Consider the following 24,321-nt stretch of genomic DNA (forward strand, 5'->3'; position numbering starts at 1 on the left):
CTAACTGTAATTATCCATTCAAAACCCTTATTAAGAAACGAGTTTTAAAAATAACCAATATTGCTACGGTTGTTGCGAACGTTTAACAACATCACTATGGTATGAAATATAAAGAAGCTATCGTTTTGGTGTGATAAAACCATTTTTTGTTGAAATTTTAATTGTCTGTGACGTTTAAGAGTGTGCGTGTGTTTTCTTATAGGAAAGCCACATCGGGCTATCTGCTGAGTCCAGACGTGTGAGAGAAGAACAGCTGGAGAAGTCGAACAAATTAGCACAGGGAAATATAAACATTTTATTTCTTAACATCAATTTCCAAGCATTATGTAACACAGAAATGAAACAATTAAACTACAGACATTCACCAAAAGATCTTGATCTAATTACAAAATATTTACACGGGGAAGTGGGGATCGTCACACTATTATTTTATTATGTTGACACAAGAAAAATTAACAATCACTTTTACAATAACCATGCAGTTTATGAAGAAATTTATGTACATGTATATTTCGATATTTGCACTGTGAAACACAATCCAAAAGCCGTCACAATATTCCAATTGGACGGGGAAGATGAGTCCATCAAGTCAAGACTTTTCGTAGAAAAAAAATCGATAAAGTAGAGAGATTTTAGCCGAAATCAACGAAACGCTTAAAGTGATAATTAAAGCAAGCAAGCTAAATGAAGACGACCACGCTGAAGTTGAACTAAAATCTACTAAAACGGTAGGCGTATCTTTCGAACACTTCGTCATTGGTTCCAGAATTACCTGTCGATGCGAAACCCGGTTTTGGCGCTGACGACATTTGCACAAATAGTAAAGAAAATCTGAAAAAAAAAGTATATTTTTTGCTTTACGTCAGTTCAGAGTGAAGTGAAACGTTCTTTGTGAACTCAAAAAGTAACCAGTAACAAGAGTTATTAACGCTTATTTTAACAGTTTGCGAGCTTTAAAGCACTGAAAATTTAGACGTAGAATAGCTAAAGTTATTTATTTAATACAAAAAAGTTTTAAAAATACTAATTTTAATGTGTTGGAAACAATACGTTTTGAAGATATGTTATTCATTTTCGCCAGAAAAAAAATAGAATACAAAATGTATATAAATTTGAGTTTGTTTGAAAGTTTAAAGTAATAGATAAGCATCCACTGATATTTCCGAGCAAACAAGAACCAAAAATAATGTAAAGATAATAATGCTACAAATACAGATCGTAATGAAACATTTGGTGATGTAACATTACTTTTAGATTATAAATAACGTCTGTTTTAAACATACGAATGTCTGTTTATTAAAAGTTAAACTAATCTGACAGTTCAATGTTTTTAATTTTATATATTTTCTTATAGCAATTAAATAACTTTGCCTATACGAAGCTGTAAATGTTTTTATTTTTACTTTCGGATGCGAGATTATGCCGTCCATTTAAGAAAGTTTTTACTGTTGTTAATGTGTGCAAATCAGCTCCCATAATTTTTTTTCCCGTTATTGACAGTTTTATTGCTATTACTAATGTTTAAGTAGCACTTCATGAAGTTCTTGTCCTTTTGGATGTTCTTAGTAATTCTTGAGAATTATGAAACTTCAAAGCTATTTGTTAATACCTCACTTGTTATTTTGTGATGAATTATATTAGTTTGCTATTTCATGATGGATCATGTCGATTGTCAAAAGGTGATGGGTTATGTCAGTTATTATTTCTCGATTATTTATGTTGTTTGTTATTAAGTGATGGATTATGTCAGTTATTATTCTTATGTTAATGACTATGTCAGTTGTTATTGCTATGTGAATGATTATGTCAGTTGTTATTGCTAAGTGAATGATTATGTCAATTATTGTTATTTTGAAATGCATTATGTTAGCTTGTATTATTACGTGAAGGATTATGTCATATCCAAATGTTTTGGCTAATAGTAACATTCTGTGAATCACGTAATTTAAAAAAAAACTTCAGCTGCTTGGAAAATGCAGAGATTACGTCGCATCTATTATTTTTTGCTTCCGTTGACAGTTAACTGATTTTGCTGCTCAAGGGGTCTTTGGCCATTGTTTGTGTGATGAATTATGTTGTACGAAAATTTCATTTCTTTGCTTTTGCTATTGCGTAATGGCTTATTCTGCATCCAGAGCTTAACTTTTTCTAACCTGTGTTGGATTATACCGTATAAATAAGTAAACTTTTTTTTTTATTTTGCTGGAGGGAATAAATAAAATACTTTGATGTTATTAGTATCTTAAGACCATGCAATATTGAAATGTCATGGATCACGTCGCATAAAATGTTTTTGCTATGTTAATGTTAATGTTTAGTAATTTATGCTATCTAGTAAAAACATTTGTTGTCGTTGATGTATTCTGGATTATACTTATGTTTATGATGTATCCAAATTTTATCCTTAAATTGTTTTATTCTTCCTAATATAGACGAAAAACAGTTTATAGATAGCTTCTTTATTATATAACTTTTGATAATGATAGAATTAGTCGTGAGACCTATGAGATAAATATTTATAATTGGAGTAAAGAGTTAAAATAATTCGCTAAACTAATAGCTTCCACAGAGATCACAGAGATATGTCATGAAAATTAATGTTCAATCTCTTTTTATTTTGCAGGGTTTCATTGAAACAAATATACATTGTTTCGACAGTCTAAGGGTAGAAAATAATTTCTTTACACTTATTTGGCTACACATATATAGAGCACTTCAAAAGGCTACGACGCTTCCTGATTACTGTTAGAAATATTCCTATAAGGCAGTATTTCTCAGCCTGATATGCCAGATGATTCGCAATCCAAGTTTTGTTTGCCGCGACTCTCCATTAATTGTATAAGGATGAAAAATATTGATTCTTTTAATGCAATTCTCAACAAAGTTGATATGTGTACCTCTTTGACAACTCAAAGACTAAACAATAAGTAAATAAATGTTGACTCAGCGCAGACAGTTCGTCGCTCCCTGGAATCCTGTCCGCGACCTTCTCCAAGAGGGTCTCAACCCACAGTTTGAGAAACACTGCTATAAGATTTTCTCAAAGTTTTGAAGGATAATATTTATAAAATGTAGTTGTAAGATATAATATTTATAAAATGTGGTTGTAAGATATAATGATATGTAATATTTATTTTTTGAATGTACAAATTATTTTATGTGATCAGAAACATTACAATACTTTATTTTGCTCAGGTATCTGTGAATACTAGATTAATTACCATATCAAAATAAAGATACGTAGGATAGAAAAGGGTAAATGTTAACATGGAAAAACGACAACTCTTCGTTGGATCAAAAAGGGAAATAAAACTATAATTATAGAATATAGATATTCAGGTTTATTGAAATGCATTACTTATAAAAAAAAACACTAACATAGATTTTTTTTTTGATATTTCGATAAACTCACCTAAATTATAAACATACTTAGTAGTTGCTTCTGTTGTAGAACAATTCATGGAATGCTAAAATGAGAGACCGTTGAACTTAATGTGCGTACTCACAACAAAGCAACAGATTGAAGCGCCCTCTGAAATAAACATAAACAGAATTATCATAAATATTAGTAACTGTCTGTACTTTATTGCAGTGACTGAAGATTTTGTTAAATGGTGAAACATTAAGGCTTGACAGGTATATAGAATAATAATATTAAAAATCCAGCAATAGCAATTTTGTATTTAAAAATTCTACAACCTGTAATGTTTTTATAAAATATTATACAAAAGTAAATATAATTCTGGTTTAATTGGAATTTCGTTTCAAGATGGCTCTCTGCTTTAGCCGTCCCTAATTTAGCAGTGTAAAACGGGAGGGAAGGAAACTCGTCATCTCCACCCATCGCCAACTCTTGGGTTTCTCTTTTACATTATAACGCCCCCACAGCTGAAAGAGCGAGCATATCTGGTACGACGGGGAATTCGAACCCGTGACTCTCGGAGTAGGAGTCGACTATCTTAACCATGTCAGGCCATTCTACATGTTTTACAAATAGTGGGATTGACAGTAACATAATAACACCCATCAAAAGATGGGTAGTTGAGCTTATTTGGTGTGACAGGGATTCGAACGTGCGGTTGGCATTTTTAAATTGAAAGTTATGTTCTTTGCTGATTGGTTTTAAGCTTATAACCACGTATAAAGCCTGCTCTTTCTCGCTTAAGCTTTACTGTTATCGTTTCTTTTATTTCAGAAGCAAAGCAATTTCACTCTATGAAATAAGCTAGTTTTAAACTCTTAGTAAATTAACTAAACATTTAAAAGTAGGTTTGCTCTTCACAGGTCCAGCATAGCCAACTGGTTAGGCGCTTAACTACTAATGTTAACTAAAGTGTGTTTAACCTCACTGTTCACGCTAATATCTCTCGGTCAATGTTTATTTAACTTTTACACTAACTGAAAATGTGAACGTCAGAGAAGCAGAGAATACGAAGTAATCATTCAATCATGTGACCTCACTACAAGATGTGTGATAGCATAAACTTTAATACAAAAGCGATGTCGTTGCTCTAAGAACTTGAAGTGTTTTTGTTTTGTCTTTGAATACTTTGGGATACTTGACGAGAAAATATAATTTCCTAATTGAAATATACCACATTTTATTGTGATATAAAAGAAATCGCTGTTTCAAAAGCTTCTCAAATAAGGTTTGAAATTTTTCTAAGTTAAGAAGATCAGTTCCCACAGGGAGAAATTTCAAAACCTTTGTGTATTAACAGTGCAAATCTTGAGGTAAATTTGTATATATGTATATATATACACAGGTGTGTGTGTATGGAAACTGAAATATTCGTCAGCTGGCGGGAAAGGCTTAAACTTTATTAAAACAATGTAAGTTTAACAGCAAGCATATATTTCAAAGTAATAACTTGAACGTATAATTTATCTCAGTTTTTTTTTAAATTATAATAAAGCTTATTCATAAGCAACATTTGCAATTTATTTTCCTTCTACCAACAAATAAAGATTTTTGAGGTGATCTCATCCTTGAACACTCTATACGTCATTGTTCATCAGAAAAGCAATGTCGTTTGAGAAACAATCCAGCAATTGCATACTTTGAGCTTGAGTTTGAATCCCTTCACAATATTTAATATTGACTAAAGAGTCAACCTGCCAAGACTGTTTGAGATTGACTCCATAGAATGGGAGTAATTAACCAACAGGATTTACAAAATAGAAATAGAGTTAAGTACAGTTTTTACTCACTTAGGATATTCCTCATAATTTATAGTGTTTACATACACATTTTGTTTGAGATTCACCCTATAGGCTGGAAGGAGTTAAGGTGGAAACAAACACACATTTGGTCTTTATATATCTATCTATCTATACATATGCTATAACAGTAGACACTCGGCTTAGATATTAGTTTGTTTTTTTATAATTAAGTACAAAGCTACGTAATGTGCTATTTGTGCTGTGCCCACAATGGTTATGGAAACCAGACGTGTAGTGTTACAAGAGCAAAGAATTACCGCTGAGTCATCGGAGGTCATTGTTATTATAAATTAACATTAGTATGTCTAGATTAAAAAGGCGTAAAATCTCTAGCCATAGAAAACTTGGGTATTCTTTATTTGGAAATGTTTACAAATATTTAATAGCGAAGAACTTTCTTCGTATGATTCTTCCCGAAGAGTCAGTGGTAACTTTATGGACTTATAATGCTAAAATCCGGGACAAAGCTCAGAAACCCTATTGTGTAACTTTTACACTAAGACTCCAGCAATATATTCTTCCTTTAAACTACAACATGAATGATATTACAACCATGTTGTTCACAGAAACGCTGAAACGGTTTCATATATTAGTAACGTTATAACCATGTAACTAAATATATTTGAACAGCAAGTTACTCATTGTACAGTCTATTATCATGTTTCAGTATTGTAAGTTTATTTTATATCTATAAGTTATATTTATTATAAGAACGACAAAATTAACAATTTTTTTGTACTCGTAGACTACCTTGGTATAGTAATAAAATAACGTATTACCAGTAATCAGGGACTTATCTCGAGTAGATTTTAATAATTAAGCTTACATATGATGGCATTACTATGGGACATACGATACTAGACTGCTAAATGAGGTGAATCTTCGAAAGATTCATTTGATAATGAAAACAGTAATATAAGTTATTTTTTGCATGAAAGTTTCAGCGAATCATACTAGTAATCAATTGGAAAAAGGAGGTTCATATGATTTTAAAGAACACGAAGGATTTTGTATGTTGTGTATTTGTAATATTGTTTTAGAACTGAACAAGCAGTACAAGAAAACAAAGGTGGTATGAAATACTGTCAAAAATAAACAACTAAAAACTTTGTTCTATTACAAAATACTCCTATATGTACTTCTTGGTTCCGCAAGATAATGTATTCAGGTATCTTAAACTATAGTTCGTATTTGTTTCATATCAAGTCACACTACCTTTACAGGCCGAGCATGGCCAGGTAGTTAAGGCGCTCGACACGTAATCTGAGGGTCGAATCCCCGTCGCACCAAACATGCTCGCCCCTTTCAGCCGTGGGAGTATTATAATGTGACTCTCAATCCCATTATTCGTTGGTAAAAGAGTAGCCCAAGAGTTGGTGGTGGGTCGTGATGACTAGCTGCCTTCTCTTTATTCTTACACTGTGAAGTTAGGAACGGCTAGCGCTCGAGTAGCTTTGCGCGAAATTAAAAAAACAAACAAAATACATGTACATAGAAATTAACGTTGCCATCTTATCCAGTAATACTGAACAAAATAGTTTCCAGGAATGTATTTATTTCGATAATTTTTTTTTTCATAAATATAGGCTGTTATTTTATTTGACTCTTGAAAAGCTGAATTACGCACAAAGCTACGCCTGTTCCATGGCAACACGGGTATTGAAACCCGGTTTCTAGCGGTGTAAGTTTGCAGACATACCGTTGTGCCAGAGGAAGGCTTTGAAGTTGGATTCGAAATATCTGTCGTTTTTGGAGAAACCTGAAATAATTGGTTAAAGCAGTGGTTCTTAACCTGGGTTCAATCGAACCCCAGGGGTTCGGTGGGCCAGTTTCAGGGGTTCGGCGGAGGTCAAGACACACACTGTGTGTGTGTCCGTTCCGTTCACTCCACTCGTATGATTCGTAACGTCATTCTCCACTTGTCCATCATTGACTGCGGCTAATCACGTCACATCACTTGACCTCAATATCTGTGCTGCAGGGAACTTCGTGCGCTTAGCAGTCAACTTGTGACTGTAATAATCGTGCGTCATTTGTGATTTTTTTCCCTAGTCTTTTAATCCCTTCATACTAACTATGTTGAGCAAAAACAGAAAGTGGTCGGACGAATACGTACAATATGGATTCGTGTGTATAACGGAACATGATGGGAGTCAGCGTTCTCAATGCATGATTTGCAATGCCAAGTTGAGTAATTCTAGTTTAGCACCAGCAAAACTAAGAGAACACTCCCTAAAGCTGCATGGAGATGGGAAATACAAGAACACAACGCTTGCTAAATTCAAGGTAAAGAGAGCCAGGTTTGATGAAAAGGCTACTTTGCCTGTTCTCGGCTTTGTACCCATCAACAAACAGATCCTCACAGCATCGTTCGAAGTTGCGTACTTGATCGCAAAGCAGGGCAAACCTCACACCATTTGTGAACTAGTAAAAGCAGCTGTGTTGAAGATGGCGAATATCATGCTGGGAAAAGCTGCTGAAAATAAGTTATCCTTAATTCTTCTTTCAAATGACACCATCAGCAGCAGAATAGATGACATGAGCAATGACATCTTGGCTCAAGTAGTTGCAGATCTGATTTCAAACCCAGGAAAATTCAGCCTTCAACTCGACGAGACCACCGACGTTTCCAATCTAAGTCAGCTTGTTGTATTCGTGCGCTATGTAAAGAACGACAAGATAAAAGATTTTTTATTTTGCAAGCATCTTACAACAACAACAACTAGAGCAGCCAACGTGAAGAAACTTGTGGATGACTTCTTCAGAGACAACGATCTTTCGTGGGATATGGTTTCTGCAGTTTGTTCGGACGGAGCTTCAGTCATGCTGGGATGAAACTCTGGTTTTGATGCGCTGGTGAAAGCCGATGTACCACAAATTATTGTAACAAAACCCTTACCTTCAAAACTGGCAAAAGTATTAAAAATTGTAGTGGAATGTGTGAACTTTGTGCGAAATAGTGCCCTGAAGCACCGCATCTTCAAAGAGCTGTGTAATGAAATGGGCTCTGAATTTGAGGCACTTCTTTACCATTCTAACGTTCGGTAGTTATTCCGGGGAAAGGTGCTGAATCGTGTTTTTGCCATGCGTGTGGAATTAGCCCTGTTTTTGCGAGAGCACCAACATTGTCATCCAGATTGCTTAGAAAAATCTGAGTTCATTCTCATTTTGACGTACATGGCCGATATATTTAATGCTCTCAATCATTTCAATCAACAGGTGCAGGGCGGTGGAGTCAACATCATCGAAGCGGAAGAAAACCTGAAGGCTTTTCAAAAAAAGCTACCGCTATGGAAACGACGAACAGAGAATGATAACTTCACAAACTTTCCCCTGCTGGACGACTGTGTAAGTAAGATCGAAGATGTGTCTGAAATCAGAGACATTTCTGTACATGGGGAACTGTAGCAAGCAATTGCCATGCACTTAGATGAGCTCGCAAAGTCTCTCGACGGATTCTTCCCCAACAGAGAGTCATATCCAGCATGGGTGAGACAGCCGTTAACGTTTAGTGTTGCGACAGCAGATGTCAATGATGAATACCTGGACGAAATCATTGAACTTCAGCAGAGCCAGGTTCAACAGCAACTTTTCAGAACAACAACGCTTTCAACGTTTTGGTATCACCAAATCGTAGCGTACCCTCTTATTGCTAAGAAAGCCTTTGAGATGCTCATACCGTTTGTTACAACGAATCTTTGCGAGCAATCCTTTTCGAGGATGGTAGACATAGAAACGAAGAAAAGGAACAGACTTTGTTGCGAAAATGATATGAGAGTAGCACTTGCCAAGGTGAAGCCGCGCATTACTGAACTTGTCTCTGAAAGGCAACAGCAAAAGTCACATTGATATGCAGTAAATATTCATTGAGTTATGTTTTTGCTTTCGTGTGATTTTCATGTTTTGTTGGTTTTGTTCTTTGAACACAGTGACATTGTGTGCAACTGATGCATGGTTCATTTTGTGCACTAATAAGATATCTACTTATATTTTGAATTTGAAAAAAAATCATATTTTATTTTTCCAATTACGAAGGGTTCAGTGAATTTAAGTACGAAACGTCCGGGGTTCAGAACCTCCAACAAGGTTAAGAACCACTAGGTTAAAGGAATGTTATTTGTTATTTTGTATTTCGGGCAAAGCTACTCTAGAGCTATCTGCGCTAGCCCTTCCTAATTTACCAGTGTAAGATTAGAAGGAAGGAAGCTAGTCATCACCACCCACCGCCTACTCTTGGGCTACTCTTTTACCAACAAATAGTGGGATTGACTGTCATATTATAACGGTCCCACTGCTGAAGGGGCGAGCATGTTTGGTGCGACGGGAATTCGAACCCGCGACCCTCAGATTACGAGTCGAACGCCTTAACCCACCTGGCCATGCCGGGCCTAGTACAATATTTACAGTTGCGTAACTCAGTTTCAATATATACCATTTATCGTTGTGAAACGTTTCGGAAATGACTAAAAATATTTCTAGGATGATTCTGAAAAATTTAGTTAAAGTTTCAGATAATTCTAAAATTTCTTTCGTGCATAATCTAGAAGCTACTGAGGTACGATTCCCTAATTTAAAATAGGCATATGGATAATATTCAAATAAAACTTTTCTCCTTGCTAACTGCCCTAGTATTAAGCGAAAGACCTAGTTTGAAACGCATATGACAAATAGGTTTTGTTGAAATTTTATTTCAAGCCTTTTATGTTGAAAATCTGTATATGTACAGAAAAAATAATTTGAGAAACACTGTCAGTGTCATTGGGAATGAATAAATTTAATGTTTGTTTTATACCATTAACAAAGGCTAATACAGAAAGAAACTAAAAACATCATATTAACTGAAAATAAGACGATAAGTCATAACAATTTTTACATTCTTAAAGTATAGATTTTGTTGTATAACACACTCAACCAATCTAGCATGGAAATCAGAAAAAAACTGGATGCTCCTTTTGAAAACATTGAAATAACTTAGTTCACTAAAATATTCTAGAAGAATCAGATTCGATTTGATTGGTTTGTTTTGAATTTCCTTAGAGCTATGCAAGTGCTAACAGTTTCTAGTTTAGCAACGATAGACACCACCCATTGCTAACTCTTGCACTTCTTTTTATCAAGGAATACTGGGATTAGCCATTACATTATAATGTTCCTGCGACTGAAAGGACGAGCATGTTCGGTGAAGAGGATTCAAAGCCAAGACCCTAAGATTATAAGTCGAGAGCTCCAGCCACCAGGCCATGTGAGGCCAAAACAAGCTCGTCACCTTGAGAAATACTTTTTCTCATGACGTCTCTAAAGACGGAAGGAGGTGTTAAGTTAAACTGAGGATAGAAATTAATCAGTAATTCAAAAATAATAACTCATTAATAACCAAACGTAAGTGATCTTATAAACTACTAACCATTACAACGATGAGAAAGTACAGTTTTTTTCTATTTTGTGAAATTTGATGCCTTGGGAATAATCTAACTTACCTTCTGTCAGGATCAAACTCAACATGAGAAAATATAACTGTGTGATGTTCTGGAGTAATGATGCTTTTCTGTTGATATCAAACTAAGTATCATGCTTTAAATACACGAAGTATCTACGCTACCAACAGAACATTCAGGTTAACGTAATTGCTGATATTATGTATATTTTATCAGTATAGGCTATGACTACCATATTGTCTTACTAACTAGAGATAATAATTTCAGAATGTTTGTTTGTAACTAAGCACAAGGCTAAGCAATGGGCTCTCTGTGCTCTGCTCAGCAGGTGTATTGAAATCAGTTTTCTGTGTCATAAGCTTGCTAATAATGTCACTAAGAGGCAAGTTTTAGAAAGTCGAATCTATTTGTATAAACTGTCATTATATAGAAAGTACGTGACTTGCACAAACACGATATATATTACGAAACGTTTGATGAATCCGGTTCAAAAACTGTCGTCGTTGATTTGTGATAAAAGAAAAGAATTTAGCCTGAAGTTGGCGTAAAGAGTTCATAATTTTCTTTAGATCCTGTATTATATTTTAAAACAAGGATGTGTATTGGAAATTGTGTTTTGATATAGTACTAATCTTCTGAATTGACGGTGTAATTATTGGTCGTATTAGAAAATATACCCTTATCTAGAATGATATATAAATTAACATATGAAGAAATATTTCATTATTGACAAATCCTTTCCATTGTTCCTAAAATATATATTGTTAAAGATTTCATAACTACGTGTATACAACATGCTCGTATGTTTACATTTAATACACCACTACAGACATTATGTTATATAATACTAGAGATAATTATGACTTATTTGTTTCAAATATTTGCACAAACCTGCATAAGGGTTATGTGCAATAGCTTTCAATAATTCTTAGCCGATGGGCTAGAAGAAAGACACTTATGTTAACTTTTAGGCTATTCTAAGTAAATAGACTATTATTATTACTATTATTAAGGACCCAAGGCAACAAAGTATGTAGGTACTTGTATAAAGAGAAAGACCAGTCAAAGACATATTTGATTACATTTCCCCGAGACTGACATGTTTTGGTGGTTAACTCGCTCATCTCGCCAAATCAAACCATATTACAGCATATTTTTGACACTTTTAGCAGCGGGGACATTATATGTCGAGGTCAATTTCACCATTATTTGGTGAAGTGTAGCCCAAGATTTGGCAGTGTGTGGAGTTGATTAATTGAGTTCCTTATAACCTATCACTGCACAATTAGGGACGGTCAGTCAAGTAGACCTCGAGCAACTTTGCTCAGAAATTCAATAAATAAACATTTTCTCTTGTTCTGAAAACAATTTTTTTTAAAGAATCGATTCAGTCATGAGTTCTTGAATTTCTATCCGAGGTATTAGTCTTACATATGTTTATAACTTACTAAAGGTTTGTGTAGTCGTACGAAAGGAGTCCATTTCGAACCTAATTTATTTGACTTGGATCTTATAAATCATACAATGAAACGTTATTTAACCCTATCTCTTCTTGATGTTGGATGAGTGAAATTCATAGCTACTTTGCTCCCCAGTGGTACAGCGGCATGTCCGCAGGTTTATACCGCTAGATACCGGGTTTCGATACCGTAATGGGCAGAACATAGATAGTACTTTGTGTAGCTTTATGCTTAGTAACAAACAGCAACACAGCTACTTTATTATTCACGTCCATACTAAGGCTAAATATCCTAGTGTCGGAATTTAAATCTTAGTGGACTTTTTCTTTAAATTCACATATGTATTTCAGCACAAAATAATAAAATTAGTTAATATAACAACAAAATACAATACTTTTTGTAACGTTTCTAACTTAATATCCGTTTTAACTAGTACTTGGTACTATGATGTTTAGCTAGAAGTTTCTAAAACACTTGTAACTCTACCACAGTTTGCGTGTGTGACGTCAAGTACTACAAAGTCAATTTTAAACATAGAAAGAAAAGGATTCCAATTAGCTTTTAGAATCAACATTAAACTTCACCAGCCATCACGCAATCTCGTGTATTATGTTTAAGCTGAAATGAAAATTTTATAAACTCCCAAAGTCGAGTTACAAAACGAATTCTACGTATTGAGCAAACGAATCTCACGAATTTATAAACCATATTAAACTGAACTTACAGTAAGTGATGCAAAAACTCAAAATATAATTGTTAAGCGAATTCAAAATACTTTCCTGGATACGCTGTTTGTGCTTGTGTACAATTTAAAAACATTAAATATTCAGTGTATGCAAGAAAAATCAATAAATTACTCACCAATAATAATCCAGCGGTTCCAATGAATGCATTTTTATAGCTGAAGTAAGGTGTAAATTTATATGAAAAATAGAGTTACAAATGAAAGAACTGATTATATCACTTGGACCTTTGGAAAAATAAGAAAAGAAAGTGAACGTTTGTCTCAAATACATAATATATTTGTAACCAAGAAACAATAAATTCTTGGCCTTACAACTTCGTGGACCAGGTGGGTTAAGGAGTTCGACTCGTAATCTGAGGGTCGCGGCTTTGAATCCCCGTCGCACCAAACATGTTCGCCATTTCAGCCGTGGGGGCGTTATAAAGTAACGGTCAATCCCATTATTCGTTTGTAAAAGAGTAGCCCAAGAGTTGGCAGTGAGTGATATTCACTAGCTGCCTTCCCTCTAGTCTTACACTGCTAAATTAGGGGCGGCTAGCGCAGATATTCCTTGAGTAGCTTTGTACGAAATTCAAAAACAAAAAACAAAAAAGTACTTCGCGTACATAAAAATATAAGTGCACTACACTATCAAGAAAAATTAGGTAACGTTTGGAAGTACGTACAAACCACAACCCTTCCAAATCAGTCTGCCATTTTCTTGTCATCTATATCTGTTCTGGTAAAGTTGTTGGAAGCAGAGGAACATTGGAAAAAGCAAAGCCGTTGAACCTTTTGTACCAACTGCAGAAGTATGTAGTGGTCTGCCGTCGTTCTGTACGGAGGCTTGCTTAGCTCCTGAAAATTCCATACAAACAAAAAATACTAAACATAACAACATAACTCAAGAAAAATATAAATAGCCAGAAGTTTTTTACTGACATTTAAGTATCAGACATTAAAAAGTATTTGATACTTTCACGCTTTAAACTTAAAAAGACATTACCTTTTCTAAAATATCAACACAATCTATTAAAATTTATGATGATTCTAACAGTTAAAATTTCATGTTTAGATGACAAATTAAGATAACAATATAAAAATGTTGTAAATTTAGATATTTACCAATATGGCCCTAAGTTAACTTTATTTTAACCTTTGCTAATAGCAGAATGTTTATTTATTTTACTTCGACTACATTAGATAAACACAACAAATAATGAGAGCAATATCTTATTGTGAACCTGACGATGACCGAAGAAGGTCGAAACGTTGTTCGCTCCTCATCGTAAAATATGTTCTCAACCCAAACGAGCCATTTTTACATATATATATATCTTATTGTTTTCGTTAATAAAATATTTACATACATAAAGTAAATATTCAAGCTTTTCAAGTTCGTATTCCTTGAAATAATTGGGAAAATGATCAACAATACTTTTAAGAAAACAAAACTTATTAAAGAACATTATGATTGGTTAAAGCCCTACTATCTAAACAGCGGAAATTTATTGTGATTAGTTAATATTCATTTGCAGTGATATAGTACTACAATTTTTAAAAAGAGAATTATTCTCCGGTAAGTGAGTTATTAATTTATTTGTCTTTGGATGGATAAAATTTTTTCTTTCTCTAAAACAAGAATGCAATAGAAAAGTACGAATTCATAGTAACAATGTAATAAGTATAGTTGAAGTCAACAAGCCTATATATATTTAAATGGACAATACATTAATTAATTCACGTAAATATATCATCAGTATAACTTATGATACGGTAGTTGAAGTGTTTCTGGATATGAACTGTTTTTTTATCATAACTTAGAAATAAAAATATGATTATGATAGATCACATCCTGTACTAGTAATCAGCAAGTTGATCTTAGATATAACCACTGGTAACAGCATGCAATGTACTGTTACAACTAATTACATTAACTTAGGAAACGCGAATCCAGTACTTCCATTTACAACGTCAGAAGAAGATCCAACTTTGTTAAAGTAATTAACATGTCGATGAAGCATCAAACCCAGTTGTGCATACATCACTACGGAGTTTAAAGTATCAGATTAAATTTAAAAAAGGATTTTAACTGTGAAGGAAGAAGTTCAATAAGGAAAAAGCTAATAAGTTCTGACGACATTAATCTTTTTGATGTATAACTTAGAATTTCGATTTCCACTCATCAAAGAATTTTCTTTAGTAAACAGTATGTACGTCACACAAGATGCCAAACCAGTAGAGATTACCTTATTAGCATCCTCACGGGATTTTTTTTGTTCTATATCACCGTGTATTCAAACACTCTATACAACTATACAGAGCCACTTGAGATATTGATAAAACTTGTAGAAGTATTTCCAAATGAAAATTGGTAATACTTTACAAAAAAACACACGAAACAACAACGCATAAATGACTTTCTTGTTAAAAATGTTATACTATCCTATAGTCACATAATATTTAATGTTCTAGGATGTTGTACAAACATCGGCTAAAAATAAAAGTTGATCCTAATTTGTTTAAGAAAAAGTTATAGTTTCATTAAAAAATAAATTAAAAATAATCTACTCATCCATCTATCACATCTATAGTAAAGACGTTAATCAAAGTAATGCACAACTGAAACTGGTATATGCACCACTTTTGGGTGTATAAAGGTGAAAGGTAAGATTGTGATGGATATTGACAATTCGTGTTTAAGAACATACGTTTTCTATATTTAACTAACAATAAAATCGCTACAACACTCCAAAGATGGGCGTGTAACTTAATATTTTATACAAGGCACACGCAAAGCTTTTCCCTCGGGTAAAAACAGATGAAAAGAAAAATTAGTTTAGGTGTGACAAGCTTTTAGGAGAGTTATATGGCATACCCCTTTAATATCATTGAACCACTTGGTGATGTATTACTTAGCAAGCACTATTTTATAATAACAGCTTTTATTGTTTAAATCTGCTATGTTGGTTTCAGGACAGGACATGAATTCGTGAAGTGTTACTGTAGGTAAATCAGAAAAGTTTTATTTCGAAAAATTGAAAAGAAACTGAAAGAATGAGTTTTAGAGGGAATTATTAGGGCTTGCACGAGTGTACTGAGACGTAACAGCCTTGATCGTGCAAAACGTATAAACAACGTATATTTTATTATTAAAAATCTTATTATTTTTATACTACAAGACTTCTAGCAAATACGAACTGTCATTTAGGCCGCCTTCAAAATTTGAGTGTTCCCGTATAGCTTAACAAGCTAACTTGAGGGAACATAAGATGGATAATATTAACAAATAAGTATATTAGACATGTGGTAGATGGACAAAATACTGTAAAAATGGATAATCCGAAGCAAAACATAAAATAATATGGATGAACGTGATTATGAATTTTTACTGTTTCGATTATGTAAAAGGAATTTTAGCGAGTCGAAAGCGGAAACACTAGATCCTCCCCTTTTTACTGAACCATTTTAATACCTCTTGAACACAATAAAACCATATATAAATGCATAGCAGTAAAAAATATAATCCGACTTCAGTGTAATCGCTTTAAACAATTTAAGCTCTGATAGAAATAGTGCGGCAATATCCATAAAAAGACAACAAAGCAACACTGTAAGACTTGTTCAATAGATGAACCACGAGATCAGAACAGCTAGAACCATTCTGGAAAGAAATAAAATTGTCTTTTATAGCATTTGAAATAAGACAAAAATCTAAGAAAATTATAATATTCTTAAGAAGATAGTTAAGAAATAACAATGAAGAAAAGGATATAGAAAACCAATACAAAATAATTACGTATGTTATATCAAATCATTTGTTGTTGCATAGAGAAACTTCTCGTGTGTATATGCGTGCTGAAACATGAAACACATAAAGAAAAGATAGAAAATAGAAATACTATATATAATTATAGCAGATGAAAAGTAAAGTTAACGACTTGAAAATATGTTTCAATCAATTTTAGCCGAGAACCAGTACTTTTTTAACGGGTTAGCTAATAGAGTAGAATGATTGCAAAACTTGTGAATTATGCCAGGAAAGGTTGATGGAATTTCTAGAGCCGTAATTTATCAAAGTGCACGCAAAATATTTAGTGAAACATGAAAAATGACCACTTTATGGCACCTTCTAATTCATTACACTCTCCTTGTTTAGTCACATACTTCTGAGTTTGAGGTTTAAAGGTTTGTTTGTTTTGGAATTTCGCACAAAGCTACTCGAGGGCTATCTTTGCTAGCCGTCCCTAATTTAGCAGTGTAAGACTAGAGGGAAGGCAGCTAGTCATCACCACCCACCGCCAACTCTTGGGCTACTCTTTTACCAACGAATAGTGGGATTGACCGTCACATTATACACCCCCACGGCTGGGAGGGCGAGCATGTTTAGCGCGACGCGGGCGCTAACCCGCGACCCTCGGATTACGAGTCGCACGCCTTACGCGCTCGGCCATGCCGGGCCAGGTTTAAAGGACACCACATTTATTGTGATTTTATTATGAACTGAATTTTTTACTTTAATCATAATGATGCAATCTATTTCTTATTATAAAATTTTTACGAGATTTCTATACTGTAGAAAACTTAAAGCTACAAAGCGCTGAGCACGTTTTTACAGCAACAGAAAGCGAAACATGATCCGCAGAATTCAAAATCTAGGCATGCTAAATTTTAGGTCCCATACAGACCACCTGTTGTGAAATAAAGGATATGCATTTTTCGTATAATAGTATCAATTTAAAACACTTAATTCAGTAAAAAACAAGTAAAACACTCACAGTTTCTAAATATAGTTATTTATCTTCCAAAAACAAGTGAAAACAAAGAAGTGACTTTCGTTAGCTTTTCTCGCAAGTTGTGTGGATGGTCATTCCTTTTCATTCAGATCAATTAAACGTTAAAAATTGGTTACAAACATTTAAGGTATATTGTAGAACTAGTCTGAAAATCATAGAATAACATTGTGGTTTGTTTAATTGTTTTTTTATAGCAAAGCCATAGTAGGCTATCTGCTGAGTCCACCGAAAAAATTAAAACCCCTGATTTTATCGTTGTAAATCCAAAGACTTACCGCTGTATCAGCGGGGGACAACATTATGGTAACTTGGATATATATATTATTTTTAAGTGCTAAGGTCCCATTGGTTTGTTAGTTAGTTGTCTTAAATCAAAATCTTTGTTTAAACTTTGTTAAAGATTTATTGAGTTTGTTTTTTAGATTAGAAGTTGAATACTATTTAACAAGGTAAGTGGAAATGCCATAAGAAAACCGAAACTTTCTGTTTGTTTGTTTTTGAATTTCGCGCAAAGCTACACAAGGGCTATCTGCGCTAGCCCTCCCTGACTAGAGAGAAGGCAGCTAGTCATCAGCACCCACTGCCAACTCTTGGGTTACTCTTTTACCAACGAATAGTGGGATTGACCGTAACGTCATAACGACCCTACGGGTGAAAGGGCGAGCATGTTTGATACGACGGGCATTCGAACCCGCGACCCTCACATTACGAGTCGAACGCCTTAACCCTCCTGGTCATGCCAGGCCTAAACATTTATTTGTGCAATGTATGTGTGTGTGTTTTTTTCTTATAGCAAAGACGCATCAGACTATCGAACTCCTGATTTTAGCGTTGTAAATCTATAGACTTACCGCTGTACTAGTGGGGTGTGAAACTTTCTAAACATAACACATCTAGTTATAACAAAAACTTGCTAATTTTCATGAGGATGCTATTTAATTTGTTTTCCAAAATAAATGTTCCAGATATTTGGGTTCTAATATTGAATTATTAGTACTTGAGAAAATCATCTTTGTCTGGAATATAAATTAAAACATGATGTCCTATTAGCTCAAAATGGAACAGTTCAACAATATTCCGTGGAGCCTAAAGTTTCCAGAATGTTTTTTAAAAACATGTTTTTAATAAAAGTATAGTTAAGAATATAATGCGGCATTCTCTGAAAAATAACCACACATTTCTCTAACTGTAATGGCTTTTACTTATGCGGCGTCTTCAACACACAAGATAATGTAAAAATCAAAATATAAATTTATTTTAAGCTGAATAGGAAGAACAATCAAAACTTTTATTTTCTGCTTACACAGTTAAAGAGTTTTCGATAAGCACACACATAATATAGTATAGGAACTTGCGTGTTACAGTGAGAGTAGCGAAATGTAGCCATAGTTGTTCAAATTTTCTTTCACTGAAGGATTTAGTGATTTGGGACTCTTTGTCATGTGGAGATATATTGGCAGTTAATAGCAGTAACGCATTATTCCAAGCGAAACCGCAGTACTACGGCGGAAGAACTTCCATCATCTATTATAAAGACTAGTAATTGTTCGCATAACAAAATAAGTGAAGATAAAAGACTCTCAGGTACTAGGATAAGAGGTGAGGTTATCATAATTAAATGGCAACGTCATGTTGCATAGAATACTGCACAGACAAGGTCATTGTGCTGCCTTAACAATTACCTTTTTTGATATATGAGAGGCCAGTTATTGTCAGATTTAAATCACAGGCCCAATTACTGTTCACTGCTAATAAAAGGTTTGCCAGCGGTACAGCGCTATATTTTCAGACTTACAACGCTAGAAACCGGGTTTCGATAAGGTTCTACTTAATTATAAATAAACAAACAAAGTTAATAAATGTTACTATTTTTCTTTCTAAAATAAATTGGTAATATTTTATTGCTTTATTCGTCACGAAATAGAAATAGATATAAATTAAAAATTGTTGAGTTTTATTAAATCAGTACGACATACTGCCTTATTTGTGTTAAATTTATAAGATCACTGGGTTATTTTAAAGAATTTATCGGTTGTTTATGCACAATATTGATAAAAACGATCAACTTCATAAGTTATTTTAACCAATAAGTGAATCATTGTTGCTCTAAAATGTGAAATGACAGTATTTTTTAGTAAAAATGTTTTGATGAATTTGAATTCTGCACATCTAGCTACTTATCTTCTTGAAATACAAAATATTTTTTCATTACTACTACAGTTCCCTTACATCTTTTCAGCAGATTACTGTAATTTTCAATACGTGCTCGGACTAGTCAAGTTTGCCGTAGTCAAAGTATAGATCTTAAAATATCCGTAAATCTCTTGTTAATTCTACTTCATTAGTTTAACACTACTAAAGAAACTAATTTAGGATGCGGAGAGACTAATGGTATTATCACAGGTCTTACCATAAGTAGACGACAGAAAACTTTATCTGCCTTTATTTTTTTGGAAAGTAGTTTTTAAAGTAAAATATTTTAATATTAACTTGTGTGGTTAGGATTTCTTTTGCCAGACGTGGCCACGGGTTAATATATTGGACTGTTTGCGCCACACTTCAATGCCGTGAATCCGTTACAAAAGTAAGTTCAGATTCCAGTGTTCCATTAAGAGTAATCCAATAGCTCGTGGTTAGTGCTGTTGAATAGTTTCCTTTTTTCTAGTCTTTAAGATAGACCACATGTAATTTTGTGCGGATATCAGAAGCAACGAAAACCGTACTATGTAGTAGTGTTTTGCCACTTTAATAGGAAGTTATTACATAGATACACCATGTTAAGGTATTTTAACATTCAAGCACAGGCTAGTCCATTTATGCTAAAACTATGAAATCTGAAGTTATTTTTGTTTTCCACACACTTTGATACAGTCTCAAAATATACACAAATAAAAACATTATATACTGAAATAAGGAACAAAAAAAGCTATTTTATTCCGCTTTCAACATCTATCAAGTATTATAACTGTTGTTAAATAATGAAATATGACAAATAGTTATTTCTCAAGCATTTCAAATATTTTTAAATAGTGAAATATGACAAACAGTTATCTCTCAAGCATTTTAATTGTTGTTAAATAGTGAAATATGACAAATAGTTATCTGTCAATTTTTTAACTGGTGTTAAATAATCAAATATAACAAATAGTTATCTTTTAAGCATCGTATCTGTTGTTAAGTATTGAAATTCATGCAAAATGAAATTTTGTATAATTTTACACAAAATATAAACATCTGATTTACTTAGGTATAAAAAACAGTTATTATTGAAAATAAAGGTTAGCGCTAAAGAGTTCAGAAGATTATTTTCTTCTATTGATGTTGTTCCACGGCTAGAAAACTTTGAAATTATTATAACAAGCATATTTTAAAATTAAAACTTATATTTTGATATCATACTAGAAACGTGTATTTATATTCATCAAAAATAATTTAAATAAGAATTAAACTAAGTTTAGAAGATGTAATAGACATAAACAGTAGAAACATTCTCTGATTCTTTATTTGTAACATAGTGATGTAACATAACTTTTTATTTGGGATAAATTAATCATATACATGTACCATATTTCTCTATCTAGAAGAAACATCTGAAGAAGTTTACCGAGTCATTTTATTTAAACAAAATAACACCTAAATTTACAAAATATATTACTCTCCCAAATACAATAAGCATTTTACACGAATAAAAAGTTATGATTGCTTCATTACCATAAGCCCCCCCTCAATGGCTCAGCGGCATGTCTGCGGACTTGTAACGCTAAAAACCGGGTTTCGACACGCGTGGTGTACAGAGCACAGATAGCCCATTGTGTAGCTTTGTGCTTAATTCAAAACAACATCATTACCGTAAATAATACGCACCTAGACTTTTGCGATACTCCGACAGTGTAACTCTTGATGACAAGAATGTTAGAGTGGCAGTATAATCGCTAATTGCGTGTTCGCTGTAGTGCTTGCTATCTTCGCAATCGCAATCGGCAACTAAACATTGTCAATGTATGAGAGTATCCGTAAAATCGCCGAACACTATTTATAATTTTGAATATCAAATTATAAGTTTTTACCTAAATAATATTAATTATAGAAAGTTATCATGTATTTTTATTCTAAACTATTAATCACAAAACCATTCATAATTCAATTTTTTGTATAAAAAAGATAGGTAAGTTATTATATGAATGATCTATCGCGTGATTTTGCGGAGATGAAATATGTTTATACATATATGCACATACATACTAAGGAATTATACTTTCTCTATATGAAACTAGATGTTATTGCAAATTCCTAAAATTTTCGATCCAAAGCATTTGTAAAAATTTGTCAGAATTAATTAATTAAAGGAGCGTAAATCTTTAATAAACTCTGTAAAAAGGCTTGAAAAATGTTGGTGCAATGTTAGTAAAATTATCATGTAATTGCAATATTTTAAAAATATTCAGGCAAAGTTAATAAAATTCTACCTTATATAAATCTGACATTTTAAAAAAATTCACGCAAAGTTAATAAATTATATCTTATACAAGCCTGACACTTAAAAATAAACACCAAATGATTAGACATCTCACATAAAAAAAGAGTTAATGTTAGGTTATATAGTACTCTTTCTAAAATGGATTACTCCCTTTAGATAATAAATCTATGTAACTAACTAACGATCTTAGCTAACTTAGAAATGCGGGCAACATGTTACAAGCCAATTTTTTGTAACTATGCCTCCATTTTTCTTAATTTACGAAGTCGATTACGAACCTCATTAGGCCCGGCATGGTCAGGTGGTTAAGGCACTCGATTCGTAATTCGCGGGTAAGAATCCCAGCTACACCAAATATACTCGCCCTTTGAGCCGTGGGGGCGTCATAATTTAACGATCAATCCCAAAAGTTGGTTGTGGGTGATGTTGACTACCCGCCTTCCCTCTAACCTTACACTGCTTAACTAGGGACGGCTAGCGCAGATAGCCCTAGTGTAGTTTTGCGGGTAATTTAAAACATACAAACAAACGAACCTTAGTAATATTTGTTATTTGTAGTTGTAGTGTTTAATGGTTACAAGGAAAACTATTTGCTACAGCTCAAAGAAATACAAAGTCAGACAAAAGTAACCAAAAATATTTCTTTCATAACATTTGCAATATGGGTAACTGATTTAAATCAAGTTAAAATAATTAAGGTACTCACAACGTACATCCTGAATTTTTATACCGTTCCGTTTTTTTAAACATTTTGTAATCTCATTTTGTTTCTTGTAAGCAAAACATTTTTTTGGTATATCTTTAACATGCTGATAATGATTTTTCATCGTGAAAAATTCAAAGTCTGTACTTACTATCGTTCAGTTAAGCATGCACTTAATTCTCCCTAAAGATTCTGTAAACATATTGTAAACTTTGTCCCTTATTAGGCCCGGCATAGCCAAGCGTGTTAAGGCGTTCGACTCGTAATCGGAGGGTCGCGGGTTCGTATCCCTGTCGCACCAAATATGCTCGACCTTTCAGCCGTGGGGGCATTATAATGTTACAGTCAATCCCACTATTCGTTGTGCCTTCCCTCTAGTCTTCCATCCCTAAATTAGGGACGGCTAGCGCAGATAGCCTTCGAGTAGCTTTGCGCGAAATTAAAAAAAAATTGTTCTTTATTACGGGTAGTTAAGATGCAAAGAAACCGAAAATTATTGAAGAGAAAAATTAATACAAGAGTAATATTTATTTATTTAAAGGAAGAAATATATTTCTGTAGTTACACTATATATGTTTCTGCTCAGAGAATGAAGAGAAAATGGAACAGTTTCATCATTACTATAAAAGCAGATAAGCAGAAAAATAACAGAGATGTATTCGTCATTTATACATTCAGATTATGAAGTATGTTATGAAGGAATAAGGGAAAGGAGGTATATAGCAAGCAACAAATTCATTACATTACTATCACGAAATGAACAGAAAGAAAGTAACCAGCATGCAATTCACAATTTGTTAAAAATCTTTCTGATAATAAAATTTCTTATTTTTGATGTTTATAATATAAAACACTCACCTTTCACGACATGAACCAGTACACTGGCGGCGTCAGTGTTTGAAGGCCCACAAGTGTAGTTTCCAGAATCTTCGGGTTGTGCATCTTCGATAAGAAGATTAGAAACGGCTGTATCCTGACCAACCTTCCACACAGAAATGTGACCCCTTGGCAGGTCGTAGTTAATCATGCGGTTGTTGTGGTACCAGAAAATGAAAATAGGGAGTTCTGGACTATCGCTGATAACACATGTTAGATTGATTGGACTCCCAGGATCCAGAAAGAGGTCTGACCCATCATGAATCTTTGCTTGGGGAACTAGGCATAGAAAGAAAACAAATGTGAATTCGTTTTGTGGAACTCCTAATCTGTGTTACTAACAAATGTACACTTACATTTAACAACCCTAAATTATTTTTACTACTATTTCTGTGTTCCTTAATAAACTGTGAAAGGGAAGCCAGTTTCGTATCGTCTACGCGAACAGTACGGTCACTAGGAACACTTTCTCTGTTTAATAACTGGTGAAAAGATATCATAAAAAAACTGTTCACGAGAATTTGTATGAGGTTTTACAGAATATTGCACAAGCATCCAAAGCAGTAGTTTGCAAATGAACAATAATAGCTGTGTGAGCAAATACTGTAACATAAAACATTGGCTTTG

At 33.5% G+C, this 24,321-nt stretch overlaps 1 protein-coding gene across 1 annotated transcript in view; it reads right to left on the reverse strand.

Annotated features, from left to right (window-relative positions):
* Positions 1-257: 257 nt before the first annotated feature.
* Positions 258-24,321, reverse strand: part of LOC143248366 (limbic system-associated membrane protein-like) — a 163,855-nt gene continuing 139,791 nt past the window's right edge. The window contains exons 4-7 of the mRNA XM_076496727.1: positions 23,677-23,973; positions 13,529-13,700; positions 3,413-3,532; positions 258-831 (exon numbers count right to left, since the gene is read on the reverse strand). Coding sequence (XP_076352842.1) covers positions 13,567-13,700; positions 23,677-23,973 — 431 coding nt within the window. The 3' untranslated portion in view covers positions 258-831; positions 3,413-3,532; positions 13,529-13,566. The remainder of the gene's footprint in view (positions 832-3,412; positions 3,533-13,528; positions 13,701-23,676; positions 23,974-24,321) is intronic.

Source organism: Tachypleus tridentatus, chromosome 4 (genome assembly GCF_004210375.1).
Source record: "Tachypleus tridentatus isolate NWPU-2018 chromosome 4, ASM421037v1, whole genome shotgun sequence".
Lineage (NCBI taxonomy): Eukaryota > Metazoa > Arthropoda > Merostomata > Xiphosura > Limulidae > Tachypleus > Tachypleus tridentatus.